General features: G+C 25.3%; 4 protein-coding genes across 14 annotated transcripts; 3 read left to right on the plus strand and 1 right to left on the minus strand.

Annotated features, from left to right (window-relative positions):
• The first annotated feature begins 676 nt into the window (after window positions 1-676).
• On the plus strand, window positions 677-3972 carry LOC122714840 (acetylcholine receptor subunit beta-like 2). 7 transcript variants are annotated; one of them, XM_043936544.1, is made up of 13 exons: window positions 685-769; window positions 838-970; window positions 1130-1287; window positions 1355-1399; window positions 1457-1566; window positions 1682-1862; window positions 2011-2167; window positions 2243-2370; window positions 2445-2620; window positions 2708-2860; window positions 2923-3047; window positions 3377-3489; window positions 3688-3972. In XM_043936544.1, exons 2-13 carry the CDS (start codon window positions 919-921, stop codon window positions 3892-3894), a joined length of 1605 nt encoding a protein of 534 aa, XP_043792479.1. In that variant the 5' UTR covers window positions 685-769; window positions 838-918; the 3' UTR covers window positions 3895-3972. The 7 variants fall into 7 exon arrangements, with proteins under 7 accessions (XP_043792477.1, XP_043792479.1, XP_043792481.1 ...); XM_043936546.1 differs by having other exon boundaries at window positions 2935-3047; XM_043936542.1 differs by having other exon boundaries at window positions 677-769; window positions 847-970; window positions 1355-1566.
• A 417-nt stretch (window positions 3973-4389) lies between these two features.
• Window positions 4390-8786, minus strand: LOC122714839 (E3 SUMO-protein ligase PIAS3). Of its 4 annotated transcripts, none has more exons than XM_043936536.1 (9): window positions 8065-8786; window positions 7038-7204; window positions 6697-6795; window positions 6408-6549; window positions 5952-6242; window positions 5769-5870; window positions 5440-5680; window positions 4925-5341; window positions 4390-4828 (listed from the first exon to the last, which is right to left on the minus strand). In XM_043936536.1, exons 1-9 carry the CDS (start codon window positions 8086-8088, stop codon window positions 4620-4622), a joined length of 1692 nt encoding a protein of 563 aa, XP_043792471.1. In that variant the 5' UTR covers window positions 8089-8786; the 3' UTR covers window positions 4390-4619. The 4 variants fall into 4 exon arrangements, with proteins under 4 accessions (XP_043792471.1, XP_043792472.1, XP_043792474.1 ...); XM_043936537.1 differs by lacking the exon at window positions 8065-8786 and adding an exon at window positions 7743-8054; XM_043936539.1 differs by lacking the exon at window positions 8065-8786 and adding an exon at window positions 6888-6925 and having other exon boundaries at window positions 7038-7178.
• A 483-nt stretch (window positions 8787-9269) lies between these two features.
• LOC122714947 (DNA polymerase iota) lies at window positions 9270-12039 on the plus strand. Its single transcript, XM_043936757.1, has 3 exons — window positions 9270-9571; window positions 9764-9940; window positions 10044-12039. Exon 3 carries the CDS (start codon window positions 10133-10135, stop codon window positions 11828-11830), a length of 1698 nt encoding a protein of 565 aa, XP_043792692.1. The 5' UTR covers window positions 9270-9571; window positions 9764-9940; window positions 10044-10132; the 3' UTR covers window positions 11831-12039.
• A 1800-nt stretch (window positions 12040-13839) lies between these two features.
• LOC122714652 (chymotrypsin-2-like) lies at window positions 13840-16432 on the plus strand. Of its 2 annotated transcripts, XR_006346682.1 has the most exons (6): window positions 13840-14068; window positions 14971-15130; window positions 15213-15462; window positions 15604-15741; window positions 15834-16024; window positions 16207-16250. XR_006346682.1 is itself a non-coding variant. In XM_043936172.1 (5 exons), the coding sequence occupies exons 1-5, from the start codon at window positions 14053-14055 to the stop codon at window positions 16354-16356; spliced, it is 714 nt and encodes a 237-aa protein (XP_043792107.1). In that variant the 5' UTR covers window positions 13840-14052; the 3' UTR covers window positions 16357-16432. The 2 variants fall into 2 exon arrangements, 1 of the variants encoding a protein (XP_043792107.1); XM_043936172.1 differs by lacking the exon at window positions 15834-16024 and having other exon boundaries at window positions 16207-16432.
• The last annotated feature ends 356 nt before the right edge of the window (window positions 16433-16788 follow it).

A 16788-nucleotide genomic window follows, 5' to 3' on the forward strand; every position in this document is an offset into this window, starting at 1 on the left:
CATTTAAAATAGTTTTTTTATAATTTTTACAGCAAACTGTTAACCATTTCATACAAATAATCTGAGAATAATTTTCTAGAACCTTGAAAATGCATCCAAACGAGATGTTCGCGAAATCTCATATAGAGTGCGTTACTTGATGAACAAGGTTTATAAAATGTCGGTAACAAATTATAAGAAGAAACCATCTATGTTAAAATTCATATACGACATTATGATTGATAGATTATATTTTTAATGAAGCAATGCATATGATCATGCAATTTTATTAGAAAAAATAATATAAAAATATTATACATGTAAAAATTATTCTTACAATTTTTCAATAGTTTCTCCAATAGTATATAACCTTAACTATTCAAACAATTTAATATTCGTTACTTAATTAAAGTATACAAGTAAAAAACTAATAATTTTGTTTAATTTATCACTAAAAACACAAGAAAGAATATAAATATAAATTAAATATATATAAAATCTGTGAAAATTAAAAGAAACAAAGATTTGAATGGTAAAATATATGTACACTAATGCACACGAATTTGCTACTAACTAATTGTACTAAATACATGCGATTTTAAAAAGATATGCGCGCGTCATTAATACGCATGCGCAGATATGTGAATCTGTAATACACAAAGTACAATGAAATGCAGGTTGGAGCAAGTGTCATGGCGCTAACTTCGGATATCGATTTTGGTCCAGTGAGATGCAGATTATTCGTATTCTATTGATAGCATTCCCAATTTATGTTTAATGTTCAATTTAAGTAAGATAAATATTTATAATATTAATTTTTTTATATTTATTAATTTATACTTAAAAATTACTATATAGTATTCGCAGATAAACGTATTTTTATTGGGAGTGGTCATTGCATCTTAATCCTATATAAATTTGTAAATAGTTTCGTTTAAAATGCGAATATTGACGCTCGGTGTTCTTTTTAATACTCTTCATATTATATATAGTAAGTATTTTATCTTTTTTCATCATAAATATTTGAGAATCATTTAAATCTTTTAAAAATTTTGTTGTACTTTTTTTTATATTATTTTGTCATTTACTTCGATTGTTTTCTATACAAAAAGTAGAATGACAGAAAAGATTTATATTTTTTTGTATTTAGGTGTTGCTGGATTGAAAATTTTCGAAGCAAATCCTGACACAAAAAGACTTTACGATGACTTATTATCGAATTATAATAGACTTATACGACCTGTTATGAACAATACCGAAACTTTGACAGTTCAACTCGGTTTAAAATTATCACAATTAATTGAAATGGTATTAAATCATACAATTTTTTTTTTTTTTGATAAAGTAATATTAATAATATTACTTAAATTTACAGAATTTAAAAAATCAAGTGATGACCACTAATGTCTGGGTAGAACAGGTAAAATTAATGATCGAAATAAATGTTTCATTCATTGTAAATTTTATATATTTACAGAGATGGAATGACTATAAACTAAAATGGAATCCAGAAGAATACGGTGGCGTGGAAATGCTATATGTACCTTCCGAAAATATTTGGTTACCAGATATTGTCCTGTATAATAAGTAAATTTTAATTTATATTATAATTTATTAATGAATCAATATATAAAATTATAAAAGAAAAAATTTGAAAATTCATACTTATATAAATAAATATTAATGAAATATAATTTTATAGTGCTGATGGTAATTATGAAGTGACACTTATGACAAAAGCTACATTAAAATATACTGGTGATGTATCTTGGAAACCGCCTGCAATTTATAAATCATCTTGTGAAATTAATGTAGAATATTTCCCATTCGACGAACAATCGTGTATTATGAAATTCGGTTCATGGACTTACAATGGCGCTCAGGTTATAATTCAAAAATATTATTTATATTAATGAATATTTTTTAATAAAAATCAAATAAAAATAAATTAGTTTAAGAGATTAATAAATAATTAACTTAAAATTAATATTATTTACTGAAAATATATTTTGTAAAGACTTTTACTAATAGGTAGATTTAAAACATATGAAACAAGAAGCTGGTAGCAATTTAGTTGCAAAAGGAATAGATTTGAGCGATTTCTACTTATCAGTAGAATGGGACATTTTAGAAGTACCAGCATCGAGAAATGAAGAATATTATCCATGTTGCACAGAACCCTATTCTGGTAAATAAATTGCTATAATATTATAATATTATAATGTTATAAAATATAAATGCATTTTAATAATTATTTACACAGATATCACCTTTAATATTACAATGCGAAGAAAAACATTATTCTATACGGTTAATTTAATAATTCCTTGCGTGGGTATTACATTCCTTACAGTACTTGTATTTTATCTACCAAGTGATTCAGGTGAAAAAGTAAGAATTATAAAAAGTAATAGACAAATAAACAGATATTCCATAAATTTCTTTAAAATATTTAATTTCTATAGGTATCATTATGTTCTTCCATTCTTCTCTCACTGACAGTATTTTTTTTATTATTAGCCGAAATTATTCCACCAACATCTCTGGCTATACCACTTTTAGGAAAATATTTACTATTTACTATGATTTTAGTCACTTTGTCGATATGGATTACTGTATGTGTTTTAAATGTCCATTTTCGGTAATCTAAAATAATATTAATTTTATACTGTATATTAATTATTTTATCTATAAAATATTTAAAATCATGTTTAATTGTATTATATAGATCTCCATCTACACATAATATGTCGCCATGGGTTAGACAAGTATTTTTAAATTGGATGCCGCGAATTTTAATGATGCGTCGAACACCATATTCAACTCCAGAATATGATGATACATATATGGATAGCGGATATACTAATGAAATAGATTTTAGGTAAATATTTTAATATCTATCGAATTTTTAAATAGAAAAAATTTCAAAAATATACATTACAGTTTTCCTGATAGCGTTAGTGATTATCCACTGGAATTGAAAGGAAGTCCTGATGGATTTGAAAGTGTTACCTCTCAATATAAAAATATACGAGAAGATGATGCTCGACATATTCCACATGCATCAGGTAAATATTTAGATTAATGTATAATATATCATATAAAATCATTTATTAAATTTAAATTAAAATAAAATTATTTATTAAATTTATATCAGTGCATTGATATTTGAATAATCTCGCATGAATATTATGAATATACAGTATTTTTTAATTTACAAAATACACAATACATATAAAGAATTACATGGCAACAAAAAAATAAATAATCGCATATTAGAATAACGAAATAATTCGATAATTCAATATTCTATACAATGGCGTCTCACATTACATAAATAAACTAATGTTATGTAATATATATTTAAATATATGCTAACAATAAAATACTGTTATAGTCACCGATAGTGAAAATACAGTCCCAAGATATTTATCTCCGGATGTTATCTCAGCTCTTAAAGGTGTGCGTTTTATTGCTCAACATATAAAAAATGCAGACAAAGATAATGAAGTAAGTTGAATACATATTGTCTAAGTATTCATATGTTTTACTTTTGATACTTTTTTTAACATTTCAATTATATTCTTTAAAAAATATTTATATATATATATATATATGTGTGTGTGTGTGTGTGTGTGTGTGTGTGTGTATGTGTGTGTATATTCTTAATCTTAAATTTTTTTCTTATATATTTTTTTATATTTTTAGGTTATAGAAGATTGGAAATTTGTAGCTATGGTTTTAGATAGACTTTTTCTTTGGGTTTTTACATTGGCATGTACTGCAGGAACACTTGGCATAATATTTCAAGCACCAAGTTTATATGATACAAGAGAACCTGTGGACCAACAACTTTCTGGAATATCACTTCGCAATTATATGTATCCAAATGTAGAAATTTCTTCAGAAGAATAAATTTTGAAATTCATAATATGTATAATACGCGTAAAAAAACTATATATAATATAAAAATATTAAATCATTAATATTCTATTTATATCTATTTTATTTCTTATAATTTTAGATTGACTTTTATAAACACAGAATTTATATCAAATATAATCTAAAGTTTTATTAACCCTGAATTAAACAATATTCACAACTAAATATTTTATTTAAAAAAGCAATTTTAAAAAAATTTTTAGGTTTAGTTATATTAAAATTTGTAGTACAAGTATTTACATTTTATATTTCGCTCTTTCATTTACACATTAAAGTTAATAAGAAATTTATATTACAAAATAACCTTAAAATTCAAAATGACTATTATTTTAGACAAAATTATATATGATTTTATTATGATAATGAAAAAGTATAATAAAGCAATTTATTATTTAAATTAATTTGATCTTATTTATACATTATGAGTTAAATACCAAACAAATAATGTATCATCTCTACATATCTAATGAAGGAATGCTAGATTATTATACATATATAAAAAAAAATATTTTGCTTATTTTTGTCAAATTTTAAGTACCAAAAGTAAAAACGTTATGAATTATACTTATTATTATACAGTAACTTTTTTGTAAGACAATCACAAAACTATTAAACTTTTAGTTTTTCTTCTGTACAAAATTGCATATTTGTTTTAAAATTTGGCAATTTGATAATAAATTTAATAAATACAAAAAATTCTACTCTAAATCGATTATCATTAATTCTGGCGATTCACTTGTACTGCTAATCGAGCTAGTTTGTGATTTTTTTGGTGAAGAAGTACCACTAGCTATTTTTTTTGTACTTTGTGTTGGTGTGGTATGTTCATCATCATCATCACTATCTGATATTAAATCAATCACAACAGCTCGTTTCTTTTCCTTTTGAGGTGTAAGGCTGCTTTCATCTAAACAATTAAATGATTATATTAAACATTTATTAACATAAAAACATTTATTTTTAAATTTGCGATATATATTTATAAACATATTAGAAATCTCACCAAGATCAACTGTATCTACATCGATTTTACGATCTTGCGAATTTGTAATAACTTTTGTTTCATTCTTCTCTTTATCCTTTTCTTTTTTTAAAACTAAATTTTCCCAAGATCCGTCTTGCAATAATTGAATTTCATTTACATCTGGTAATAATTTCTTAGAGTTTAATACTTCTTGAAAATATCCATCGATAACGAGATTATCATATAACGCTGGTTTATCACAAACTGGACAATTCCATGTTGGTTTTCTTTCATTCATTTGAAGAAACAATGATGCATCAAAACATTGTAAATGCGAACATGTTGTCGCCCGACATGGTGTACTCATTCGCATTTTGCCTAATGGACAAGCTAAAGATACTCTAAGCGAAGTTGTCGCTATTTCACTATCTGCATCTTCGTTAAGTTTTTCTTTAACTAAAAAAATCATAATTCATAATAAATCATAATAAAATCATCAATAAAAGTTAATAAATTTCAGTATTGTAAAATATTCTAATTGTAGAACTACTTACTTAAACCTCTTGTATAATCCGAATGTCGAACACCCCTACTTTTTAACCTTGATAATAATTCAGCACTTGAAAGTTTTCTTACTAGATATATCGCAATTGCATATCGTCTACCATAATCAGCCGACCACGTTACGTGAATTTGATTTGCTACAGTAGGAGATAATTTAACTAAAGGACTAATATTAACAGGCCTTGGTGGCCTCTTTGGTTCTACTCCGGGTTTATTAGTAGGTATTGGATTCTGAAAAAAAAATTAAATATTTTATTTATAAAAATTTTAGTTTTAATAATATTATATTTATATGTTTTCTATATTTTTATAAACTTACAGGTAAGGGACACAATTTTCCATTAACTTTTACAGCAATACTTGGTGGAAAACAATCTTCTTGTTCACATGAAGTCTCTTGTAAACAAAATCGCATTTGTATCTGAAATAACCATAGTTTAAATTATGAAATATTCCATACATATTTAATATTGTTTTAAAAGAAATAATTTTCAAAATGTACCTGTACTGTATAATCCATTTTACTTCCTGCACGACAATCACGCGAACTTGCTACATCTGTTGATTGCTGTGGTGTTAAATGAAACATAAACGTATTTTCTTGAAGTCGCATAGATCCCTGAGGCATTAGACTAGATGGCTTTAATAACTCAGCCAATAAATCAAAAAATGGTAGCTTTTTAAGTCTGACATCTGGATGAACAGGATACTGACTTCTGGGTTGAATTTGTAATGGTGATGGTAAAACTTTTGGTGTATATGGATATGGATTGTAAGCTGCACTTGTTGTTTGCTAAAATGTTAATATATTAAATTAAATTAAAAAAGCAAAAGCAATTATCTAAGACTAATATATGAATAAATCTATTGATATAAATTTTTATATATATAAAATGTTAACTAATATATGAATAAATCTATTGATATAAATTTTTATATACATAAAATGTTAACTTACTTGTGGTGTTACACTAGTATATCCTGATTGATACACTGGATTGGTTCTAGGTGCTTGAGGTAGTGATGCTTGATGAGCAGGTGGTAAATCTTTTCCACTAGAAACTGAAGACTGTGATTGTTGTTGCTGACTGATAGCTTGTCTTCATATTAATTGAAATAAGAAACAATATTATCAAATCTAATTTAATATAATAATTTAATATAATAGATGTATATAATAGATTATATATTTTTTTTAAAAATATGTTCTTTACATTTCATACATTCTATTTGCTTTATGTATTTACCTTGTATAATAATTTCTGGAATGCATGTTTTGATCTATCTGTGGCTCACCAGAACTACCTGTTTGACCATACATTTGATGTGCAGCTAATTGATCAGCTCTAAACAAAATTTTGAAAGAAAGAATGAAACTAAGGTTTTATTTTAATGACCCATTGATATTTATAACCTTACTATAAAAATAATAGGATACCATAGTAGATATGGAGAGAAAAATATTTTTCAATTTTACTGAAATAAACAAACAAATAAAATATATAAAAATTTGATAAATCATAATAGAAATTTTTAATAATTTAATATAATCAAATAAATAGTTAACATTATTAAGCTTTATACTCACTGTATAGTTTTATATAGTTCACGTATTTTGAGTTGAATTGGATGAGACCTCAAACGTAACAATTCTAATGCACGACCTTGTAATTCGTTTTTTCTACCTGATTTATTTCTACCAGCAAAACCAAGAAGCATCTGAAGTTCAGATACTCGAAAACTCAATATCATATTCTGAAATTAGAAAATTATATGTATATATTTTATATAATTCATTGTTAAAAAACCTATTATTTTAATAAAAAAAAAATATGTTACAAATATATATATATATATATATATATATATATATAAGTAAAAAGAATTAATATTTTAATTCATATTCAATTACAATAATTCAAATTTTATATAACATTTATTTTGTATTTTATATGTTATATTGGCTTATATGAATATAATTGTAGAAATATGGAATAAAATTAAAGATTCAGGTATAAGGATCATACTTCATATCAAATATAAGTTTTTTATTTTAACAAAAATCATATAATATATTTTTATCAATATCCATATTGCATTAAATAAGAATTTATATTAAATTTATACAATAATAAAATAAAATTTATTTTTCTAACCACAAATAATATTATTTATTTAACAATATTTACAGAAAATTCAAATTTTTTGTTATTAATTATTAAAATATATGAAATTAATCACAAAAAAATATTGAAAATGATTTTAAATCATAAAAAGTAAATGTTTAGGTTACCTGTGATTACGAAGATATGGACGTGTTTTGAGAGCATTATTCAGCAAACGTAACATAATTGTAAGCACAATATAACGAAGAAAAAATGCTATTGATTAATCTTAATATTTCACTGAAGAAAGAAAATAATTATAAGAATAATGAAGAAAAACGCGCTCAAAGGTGTACTAGGCGTCTAGTAATACAATTCACCGACGTAAATCATAAATCGCTGATACCCCGGATATAACCACGACAAATTCACAATGCAGACGTGCCGACTTTTCTCTAAAATTTCACACATAGTCTAACTGCACTGCACCACTTCTAATACTTCACTCACCTCTAATTCTTTGGTCTCCGCCATCTTCTTAGACGATTTTTTTTGCGAAGCCGTCTTGCTTATATTATTTCCAACTTTCAATAGAAAAATTCTCCTACCCCTTTCTTACTCGAGTTGTTTGTATCGCAACTCGCCTGTATATTTTTCTTACTTTTAAATGCAACTATTGAATAATATTATTTTATGGCGCGAAATTAATTTTTACATTTCAATTTTGAAGTCGCTTTAAAAAATCTAACTTTTCTAAGAAAGCAAAATTCTTGTAAAAATTTTTAGTTCAGTCGTCTGAGATGAAATAATTATCGATATTTGACACTTCGTTCGTTCGAAATGCGAAAAAGGATTTTCCAAGATGGCTGCTTTCGCTTCATTGGCTTGTTCAACTTTAATTTGTGTAATTCAATAATTTTGCAATATCAAAATAATTTCATCATCTACTAATATTAGAAAAAGAGCAAGTTATTTAAGTTTTTTAAAAGTTATGAATTGAATAGTTCTTGTAACTTTCAATTAAATCTATATAAATGGAAAAATCTTTGAATGTATTCTGGTTATGTTTCATCTATAAGATTGCAAACATCCAACCAAATCTTTAGCATTACTTTGTAACTAACGTGCAATACATTACAAGATATTATAAAAATATAAAAAACTTATTATGATATATACACTTTTAAAAATATAAAATAATTTTTAGATTTTATAATAAGTTCTTTAATTTTGTTAAAATGCACATTATAATAAAGAATCACAATCATATATAGAAACACGAGTGAATGATGTAAAATAAAACTTACAAAATTTTCTGGAGAATCTTTATAGTAATTCATTTTTACTATATTCGTAATATATTTTTACTAGATGATGTATAATCTGATTGGATTATATCTAGAGAAAAAATACGTTTTACTGTAGATTTTATCTACATATTGTCAATCATTTCTTTATGTTATTTTAAATATCATTGGTTGTTAACACATGAAAATGAGCCATTACATATATTCATAATATTCTTTAATGGAAATATATATTTATATTATATACTGGTTTATCTTAAACATTTATTTGTATCAAATTTAGAATGAAATTTTATATATGTATATATTTATATAAAACATGTATATATATGCGTATGTATAAATATATAGATATATATATGTAGTATATAGAAAGATATACTATGACAATTCAAAACATGGCTACCATGTGAAAAATAAATTAGTCGCATTACAGTTTGTAAACAAATTTCTATTTAGTTTTTACGATAGTTTTGTTTCGTGTTAACAACGAAACTTAACAGCCGTAAAAAAATATATTTCTTCAATGAAATTTATAAAAAGTTTCTGAGAATTTCGGAAGTGAAATATTCGTGTTTTTAAAAGTTCCAGTTACAATTTGATGTCTATTTAATGATCTAACGGATTTCTGAAAAATAAAAATATTTCTGTATTTTAATGTTCTTCGTGGTTGTGAGACAATATATCTTTCAAATGAATATTAAATAATGGTAACCTTACTTTATAATTTAAAGAAAATTCTAAAATATAATAAAATAAAACTAATTTAATAAATGTGTTTCGAATTAATTTATTTAAGAATAAAAATGATAACTAATTATACAATTATATACCTCCATATGTAAGTTAAAAATAATAAATTATTTATATGTTTTGACTGAAGAACTTAACCTATTTTTTAGATATACATCTAGTTAAACATATCGACAAATAAACAATTATATATTCAGAAATTATTATATAAATTTGTGCTAAAGTGTGTTAATAACAAAAAGAAAATTATTCTTTGTTAATATCATAAATAATATGAAAATATGCATTTAAAAATATATTTTTAATCAAATCTGTTTTTTAAAAAGGTAATAAATTTTGCTATATTATAAATATATATTATAATAATTATTTGTAAATCAATTATTTTTATTATTTCTAATATTAATTAAATATTTACTATTTTTACAGATTATACATGTTAAAATATTAAATAAAATATTTATGTGATAAAGATTCTATGAATAATAGTGTATTACATTATTTGTAAATTGACCTCAATGGATTCCATTGAATTTGATGCAATTATAAGACATCCAAGAACTATAATTCATATAGATGTTGATTGTTTCTATGCTCAAGTAGAGATGCTAAGGCATCCAGAGCTAGAAAATAAACCATTAGGAGTACAACAAAAAAATATGATAGTGACAAGCAATTATATAGCACGAGAATATGGAATTAAAAAATGTATGTCGGTACAAGAAGCTTTAAGGTTATGCCCAGGGCTGGCCTTGGTAAATGGTGAAGATTTAACAAATTATCGTCATTTTTCTGCTAAAATATTGGAAATATTACATCAGTTTACTCCATTAGTTGAAAGACTGGGTTTTGATGATAACTTTATGGATGTAACATCTATTGTACAAAAATATATGAATTCTGGAAATAATTCAGAATTAAATATAAATATTTCTATGGAAGATGAAAATCCAGTTGGTGAAATATTTGGAGCTTCTGAAGAAGAATGTCCTTGTGGTTGTCATGCTCGATTAATTATTGCTTCCAAAATTGCAGCAGAAATAAGAGAACGAATTTATAAAGATTTGCATGTTACATGCAGTGCAGGAATAGCACATAATAAACTTTTAGCAAAACTAGTAGGATCATTGCATAAACCAAATCAACAAACACTTATATTCCCATGCAGTGCTCCTATGTTATTATCTAATATAGGATCTGTATCTAAAATACCAGGTGTAGGACAAAAGACTACACAATTGTTAATGTCTAATAATATAAAGACTATAGATGATTTACGCAAAACATCTTTAGAAACCTTAGAAATGAAAATTGGCATTGATCTAGCAAGAAAATTAAAAGATAATGCTGAAGGTATTGATGAAACTGTAGTAAAACCAACAGGGAAAAAGCAGTCTATAGGTTTAGAAGATGGATTCAAAAGTGTTTCATTAGTAGCAGAAGTAGAATCGCGATTAGGGGCACTTTTAAGAAGATTAACAGAATTAGCTATGGAAGATGGAAGAATCCCGGTTGCTATGAGATTAACAGTTAGAAAACATGATTTTAATAAATCAAGTTCGGGTAAAAGGGAAACTCGGCAATGTGCTTTACCAAAACATTTACTGCCTTCTTCAAAATCTGGTGTTTATGATCATGCTAAAATGTTGACATTAGCAATGAAATTATTTCATCGTACTGTTGATGTTTCTAAACCATTCCATTTAACTCTTCTAGGAGTTGCTTTCACAAAATTCGAGGAAAGATCTTCCGGAAAAAATAGTATTACGTCTTTTTTACGAAAACAAGTCGCAGTTCAGTCTGTTTTAGATATAAGCTCAGAAGAAGGTATTTCCGATATTAATCTCGGGTCGCCAATGAGTGTGAATCAAGATAGTAATGATGGTTCTGCAATGAGTACCACTTCATCTCCAATTTCGAAGTCAATAGGTACTAACAATCAGAATACAGATGATGATTTATTGAATGAAATAGAACCTTTACCAAAAAAAACAAGATTAGAAGTATGGTTAAGTGGACGCAGAGAATCTCCAAGTAATGAAATGGCTGATCTTCGCCTCAGTCCTTCATCACCAATGCAATTGTCTCCAAAAATTGACGCAGCTGTTCTTAAATCTTTACCTATTGATATACAAAGAGAAGTGACCCGTTCTTGGCCGACAACTAGTAAACCAAAACCCAATAATATACTTAAATACTTTATAGCCAATAAGTGACGGAGTTTTATAGCCTAGAATATAATATAGCCATCATTCTGTATACACTTACACACCTACAATATTGGATGGCAGCACCATGTGATATTATGAATTTAAGTTACTAAATATTTTAAATCAATTTGCGATTTTGGGTATTAATCTTCTGTATACATATTTTCTACAACATTTACATTAAATGAATGTTAATACAAAGTAACTTTATCGTATAATTTTGGTTACTTCATTAATCATCATTAAAAAAGACCTAAACTAGATTTGCACGATTTGCATATTTATTTATAAATATAAAGCATATTTTTATTTATTTATCTTTGATCAATTCAAACACAATTGATTAAATTAAAATAGGCAGATTTTTTAGTTGGTTTAAATTTAAAAAATATTCTCAACAGTCAAAAACAAAAAAAATAAAAATATAAATTGACTATTATTAAAAGTATTCCTATTTAAATAGAATTCTCTCTAATTCCTATTTTAAGTCAAAGGTAAAAAGCATAAAGTAAGTTTTATTTTCATTTTCCATGTGCATATTTCGTATGATCTTTAATTTTGATATTCATAAATATTCTTCATAAATATTCTGATTTTCATAAATAACGTTTAATATTATTCAACTGAATAAAAATTAAGATTAAGTAAGTTAAATATTTTTGTATTAAAAATTTATTTAATTCGTTACTTTTTTTTTTCTTTTTCTATATAATTTCTTTTTTATTACGTCTCTATGAGTATTTCAACGGCAGAAAAATATTTTCATTTAAATTTTAATAATTTTTTGTGTGTGATTTATACATTTTGAAAAGATGATCCGTTTCGTTCAACGGGTGCTGGCATTTAATTTTGTATGTACTAGCTATTAAATTATAATTGTATGATTTTTTATGTTTAAAAAAATGAAATAATGTTTATATTTTTAGTATATTATCGATGTTATTCTATATGTAACGAATGTTACAAAAGACATGCCGTACAGAAATACTCACTCACCCTTAAAATACTAAGGAGCATCATTCGAATGAGAAGGCACAATTTATAATATACAGTTATATTCAGAATATTAGACAATCATAAGGTTTTATCGGTTCGATATGATACAAGGTCAATAATATATATTTAAACGAACACAAATAAAACAAAAAGAAAAAAAATAAGCCTATGATCCACGCTTTTCAAATATTATATTACACAAATTCACTTTTAAATGATTTACCGAAAAAATAAGCGTGCATTAAAGCGTGGTCACTGGCAAGTGATACTGTAATAGTAGCTTTTGTAAATGATCATACTTATATAAGGGTACGGACAATTTATACATATATATATGTATATATGTATATATATATGTATGTATATATATGTATATGTATGTATATACATATATTCTCTTTATATATACATATATATGTACATACACACACACACACACACACACACACACACACACACACACACACACACACATATATATATATATATACATAAATAGCTCGAATAACAAAATAAAGAAATATATACGCGATAGAAATGATTACTTATGACCAAGCTTTTTTTTATGTTTATTTATTTACTTATATGCACGGGAGAAGCGGTACAGTTCTGATTATTAACTTCTGGTTGTGAAATACATGAATATTTTATATATATATGCAACGAGGAATATGAGCAGTTGCGAAATTCACATGTATTTGTCAATACTGAAGTTCTGATTAATAAGAATAATACGCAATAGTTCGCATTTTTTAGATAATTCTCAGATAATTGATAATATTCAAGAATTAAAAACAGGGAATATAAAATGAAATTGATTTTTTTAAACAATTGATTTTGTATAAACAATATTACATCGACGGTTCATATTACCTCTAATTCATTTAAATAAAGGAAGTTCAAGTTGTACGATTTTGTTGTTCTCTTTTTTATTATTATTGAATAATGCTCCTCGTTCCTTATCTATTTCACAATATATTTAATCTGTTTTAAATCACAATTAATAATTAAATCATCGAAATAAATTACACATACAATTTCGATATTGAAAAAAAAATTATTTTTGTTTATATATGCTACTACGCGTATAATAAAAATATTATCTTAATAATAATATTTAATAATACAAATTTAATTTAAGCACACTGTACGTTCGTGTGTGATGACAGAATTAGACCCTTACCACTACCATGTAATTTGAATGAGGCCAATCACCCAGCCACCATCTCCGAATGGAACATAATCAGGGTGAGTCATGTCATAATGGAATAAATTGTTAGCTTTATGCCTTTTTAAATTATCTTGCGCACTCGTTTAATAAGACCCTTAAATAATCCCTTTTGAATCATCGATGTATAGACACAAATCGAATAAACCAAATAATTTTTAGTGTATATCGAAACCAAAATTCTGTTGTACAAATATAATTTATAACTATTGCGTTAATTCTTTCGAAATTAGTCATGTAACATCATGAATTACATCAGCTTTCAAACAGAAAAATATTTTGTAACTGTCAATAAAAATAATTTTAATAAATTTTCTTTAAAAATAAATTTGAATTCTTAAAAAAGTGCAATCTAAAAAAATTTTAAATGAGGACAATATCAGTGAAAATAAAACAAAACTGAAGATAAAATAAGGTAGACAAACCTGTTATCTAAAAATAGCAAGATTATTCTTTGTTGAGCCATAATTAGGAAACCCCCATTGAGAGATAAACGAATACATTTTTAATATTGTTAGTCTAGGATCGTTTTCCTCTTAAATAAACAACATGAGTTTTCTTAGTTATTATCATAGTATATGTGAGATACATCTGAATAAGCTTTTTAGGTAATATCTGACCTAAATTTAAATACTGTCCAGGCATATCTTTAATTTCCACGGTCATTAAAAGTATAAATACTCCTCAAATATATCCAGTATGCCAAGTTGACAGTTTACCTATTGTCACAAAAAACCTATTATCTTAAAATGTTTTCATTTTTTAATATTTTTATTGTTATTTTTATATTTGAAGCATCAGGTAATAATTTCTTATTTAGAAAAAAAATAAAACACCGTAAAAACTGTAAAAATCGATTAAAAAATTATTAACATATTAAATTAAGAATCCACATTAATTATTTATATATAATTAAATATAGCTGCAAATATAAACGAAATTCCAAAAATTGTCGGTGGTTCTGTAGCAGAGGATGGGCAATATCCCTATCAAGCCTCACTTCGTTATAGAAATCGTCATTTTTGTGGAGGATCAGTATTAAATAAAAGATGGATACTGACAGCTGCTCACTGCTTATCAAGGTTGATAGTAATTAAATTTCTATATACTCTATATTTCTAAATAAATGATTTTCCTCTTTTTTTTACCTATCGATTATTTTAGTTTTAATGATACAGCAATAACTGTCGTATTGGGTACTAATACTTTAGACAAAGGCGGTGATAATTATCAATCTGAAAAAATAATTGGCCATCCAAAATACAGTTCTATATTGATCAGAAACGATATTGGATTGATCAAGTTGGATAAGAATATCATTTTCGGAGATAAAGTGAAGCCTATTCAATTACCCAATGAAAACTTCAATAAAATAGATTATCCTGCTGTATTATCTGGTTGGGGAACTACTAGCGTAAGCATTGATCTATATGAATTATAATTTTACAATTTTATTTTATTATTTATTATCATTGTACTTATATATTTATATATTTATTCTTATATATTTGAATGGCAATTAATCACAATACCAATTATATACAAATCATCAAAGTATCCTGGACAAGTGCCAAATGAATTATACTATATTCAATTGAATGTGATCGATCAAAAACAATGTTTAAATGTCAGCTTCCGTGTCACCAATGACAATATCTGCACACTTAACAAGAAGGGTGAAGGCGCTTGTCACGTAAGTGCATTCATGTCTAGTACTCTAGAAGAGGGCTCTTTCATGTCAAAGGATCCCTTAACTAAAGCGGCACTTTTCTTTCTTATTTGTAGTCCGTCGACGAAAACTGTGTCGACGAAAGCGTAACAGTGAGCACCATTGAATCCCACTCACCTAGTTTGAAAAGAATTACATTAACTATGCGGGATGTATCGCACCCTTAACTTTCTTACGCGATAAAATAAAATAAAATAATTGCCTTTTTATTCTTTTATTCGATGTACGAATTTTTTACACCAACAAAGTAATTATTGTATCTCTATATTGATATTATGACATTAATTCACAATTTCATTTATAAACATATAAATATGCAATAATTAATTTATCTTACTTATAAATAAAAGGTTTTTTTTAGATAATTTTAATAATATATATAATATCATAAACATTATGTGTATTAAATTATTCATTTTTGAATCACAGGGTGATTCTGGTGGACCCTTAGTTGCCGATAATGTACAAATCGGAGTAGTATCCTGGGGAACACCGTGTGCAAGAGGTCAACCGGATGTTTTTACTCGCGTCTACAATTATATTGATTGGATCAAAGATCACATAGAAAATAAGAATTAGAAATATAATTGAATTTAATTGAATTACATGAATATTGAATGATGAATTATATATATCTGCAATCGTTATTTCTGAATACAATGTAAAATAAATCATTTCATTAATTAAAAACATTATTTAGCTTTTTTTAAACATTATATATTTATAAGAGAAAGAAATATTAAAGAGAAAAATAGTAGTTTAAGAACCATAAAATGAATCTTGAAGAGACTAAATATACGTACTCTAATTTAATAATCAAAGAAATTATATTATATTTATAAAACATCAATTTGTAAAATAATTTTTTTTTTTGATTTTATTTTTAATTTATTATTTTTATTTTTTTATGTTTTCTAAATTGTAATTTATTTATATACATAATTGTTAATTTGTATATGTTATTATATGATCTACGCTTATGCAGATGCATTTTAAGGTGACACTAATTTT

The sequence above is a fragment of the Apis laboriosa genome, unplaced genomic scaffold, assembly GCF_014066325.1.
Source record: "Apis laboriosa isolate Shangri-la unplaced genomic scaffold, ASM1406632v1 scaffold34_cov151, whole genome shotgun sequence".
Lineage (NCBI taxonomy): Eukaryota > Metazoa > Arthropoda > Insecta > Hymenoptera > Apidae > Apis > Apis laboriosa.

Bases quoted from the DNA above. Each gene is read 5' to 3' on its own strand.
- LOC122714840 (XM_043936542.1), top strand. From the start codon at position 919: ATGCGAATATTGACGCTCGGTGTTCTTTTTAATACTCTTCATATTATA. The intron at 2,861-2,922 runs GTAAATATTTTA...TATACATTACAG, and splicing joins ACTAATGAAATAGATTTTAG to TTTTCCTGATAGCGTTAGTG. The intron at 3,048-3,376 runs GTAAATATTTAG...ATACTGTTATAG, and splicing joins ACATATTCCACATGCATCAG to TCACCGATAGTGAAAATACA.
- LOC122714839 (XM_043936536.1), bottom strand. From the start codon at position 8,088: ATGGCGGAGACCAAAGAATTAGAG. The intron at 6,243-6,407 runs GTAAGTTAACAT...TTAACATTTTAG, and splicing joins ATACTAGTGTAACACCACAA to CAAACAACAAGTGCAGCTTA. The intron at 5,342-5,439 runs GTAAGTAGTTCT...TGATTTTTTTAG, and splicing joins GGATTATACAAGAGGTTTAA to TTAAAGAAAAACTTAACGAA.
- LOC122714947 (XM_043936757.1), top strand. From the start codon at position 10,133: ATGGATTCCATTGAATTTGATGCAATTATAAGACATCCAAGAACTATA.
- LOC122714652 (XM_043936172.1), top strand. The intron at 15,131-15,212 runs GTTGATAGTAAT...CGATTATTTTAG, and splicing joins GCTGCTCACTGCTTATCAAG to TTTTAATGATACAGCAATAA. The intron at 15,742-16,206 runs GTAAGTGCATTC...TTTGAATCACAG, and splicing joins AGGGTGAAGGCGCTTGTCAC to GGTGATTCTGGTGGACCCTT.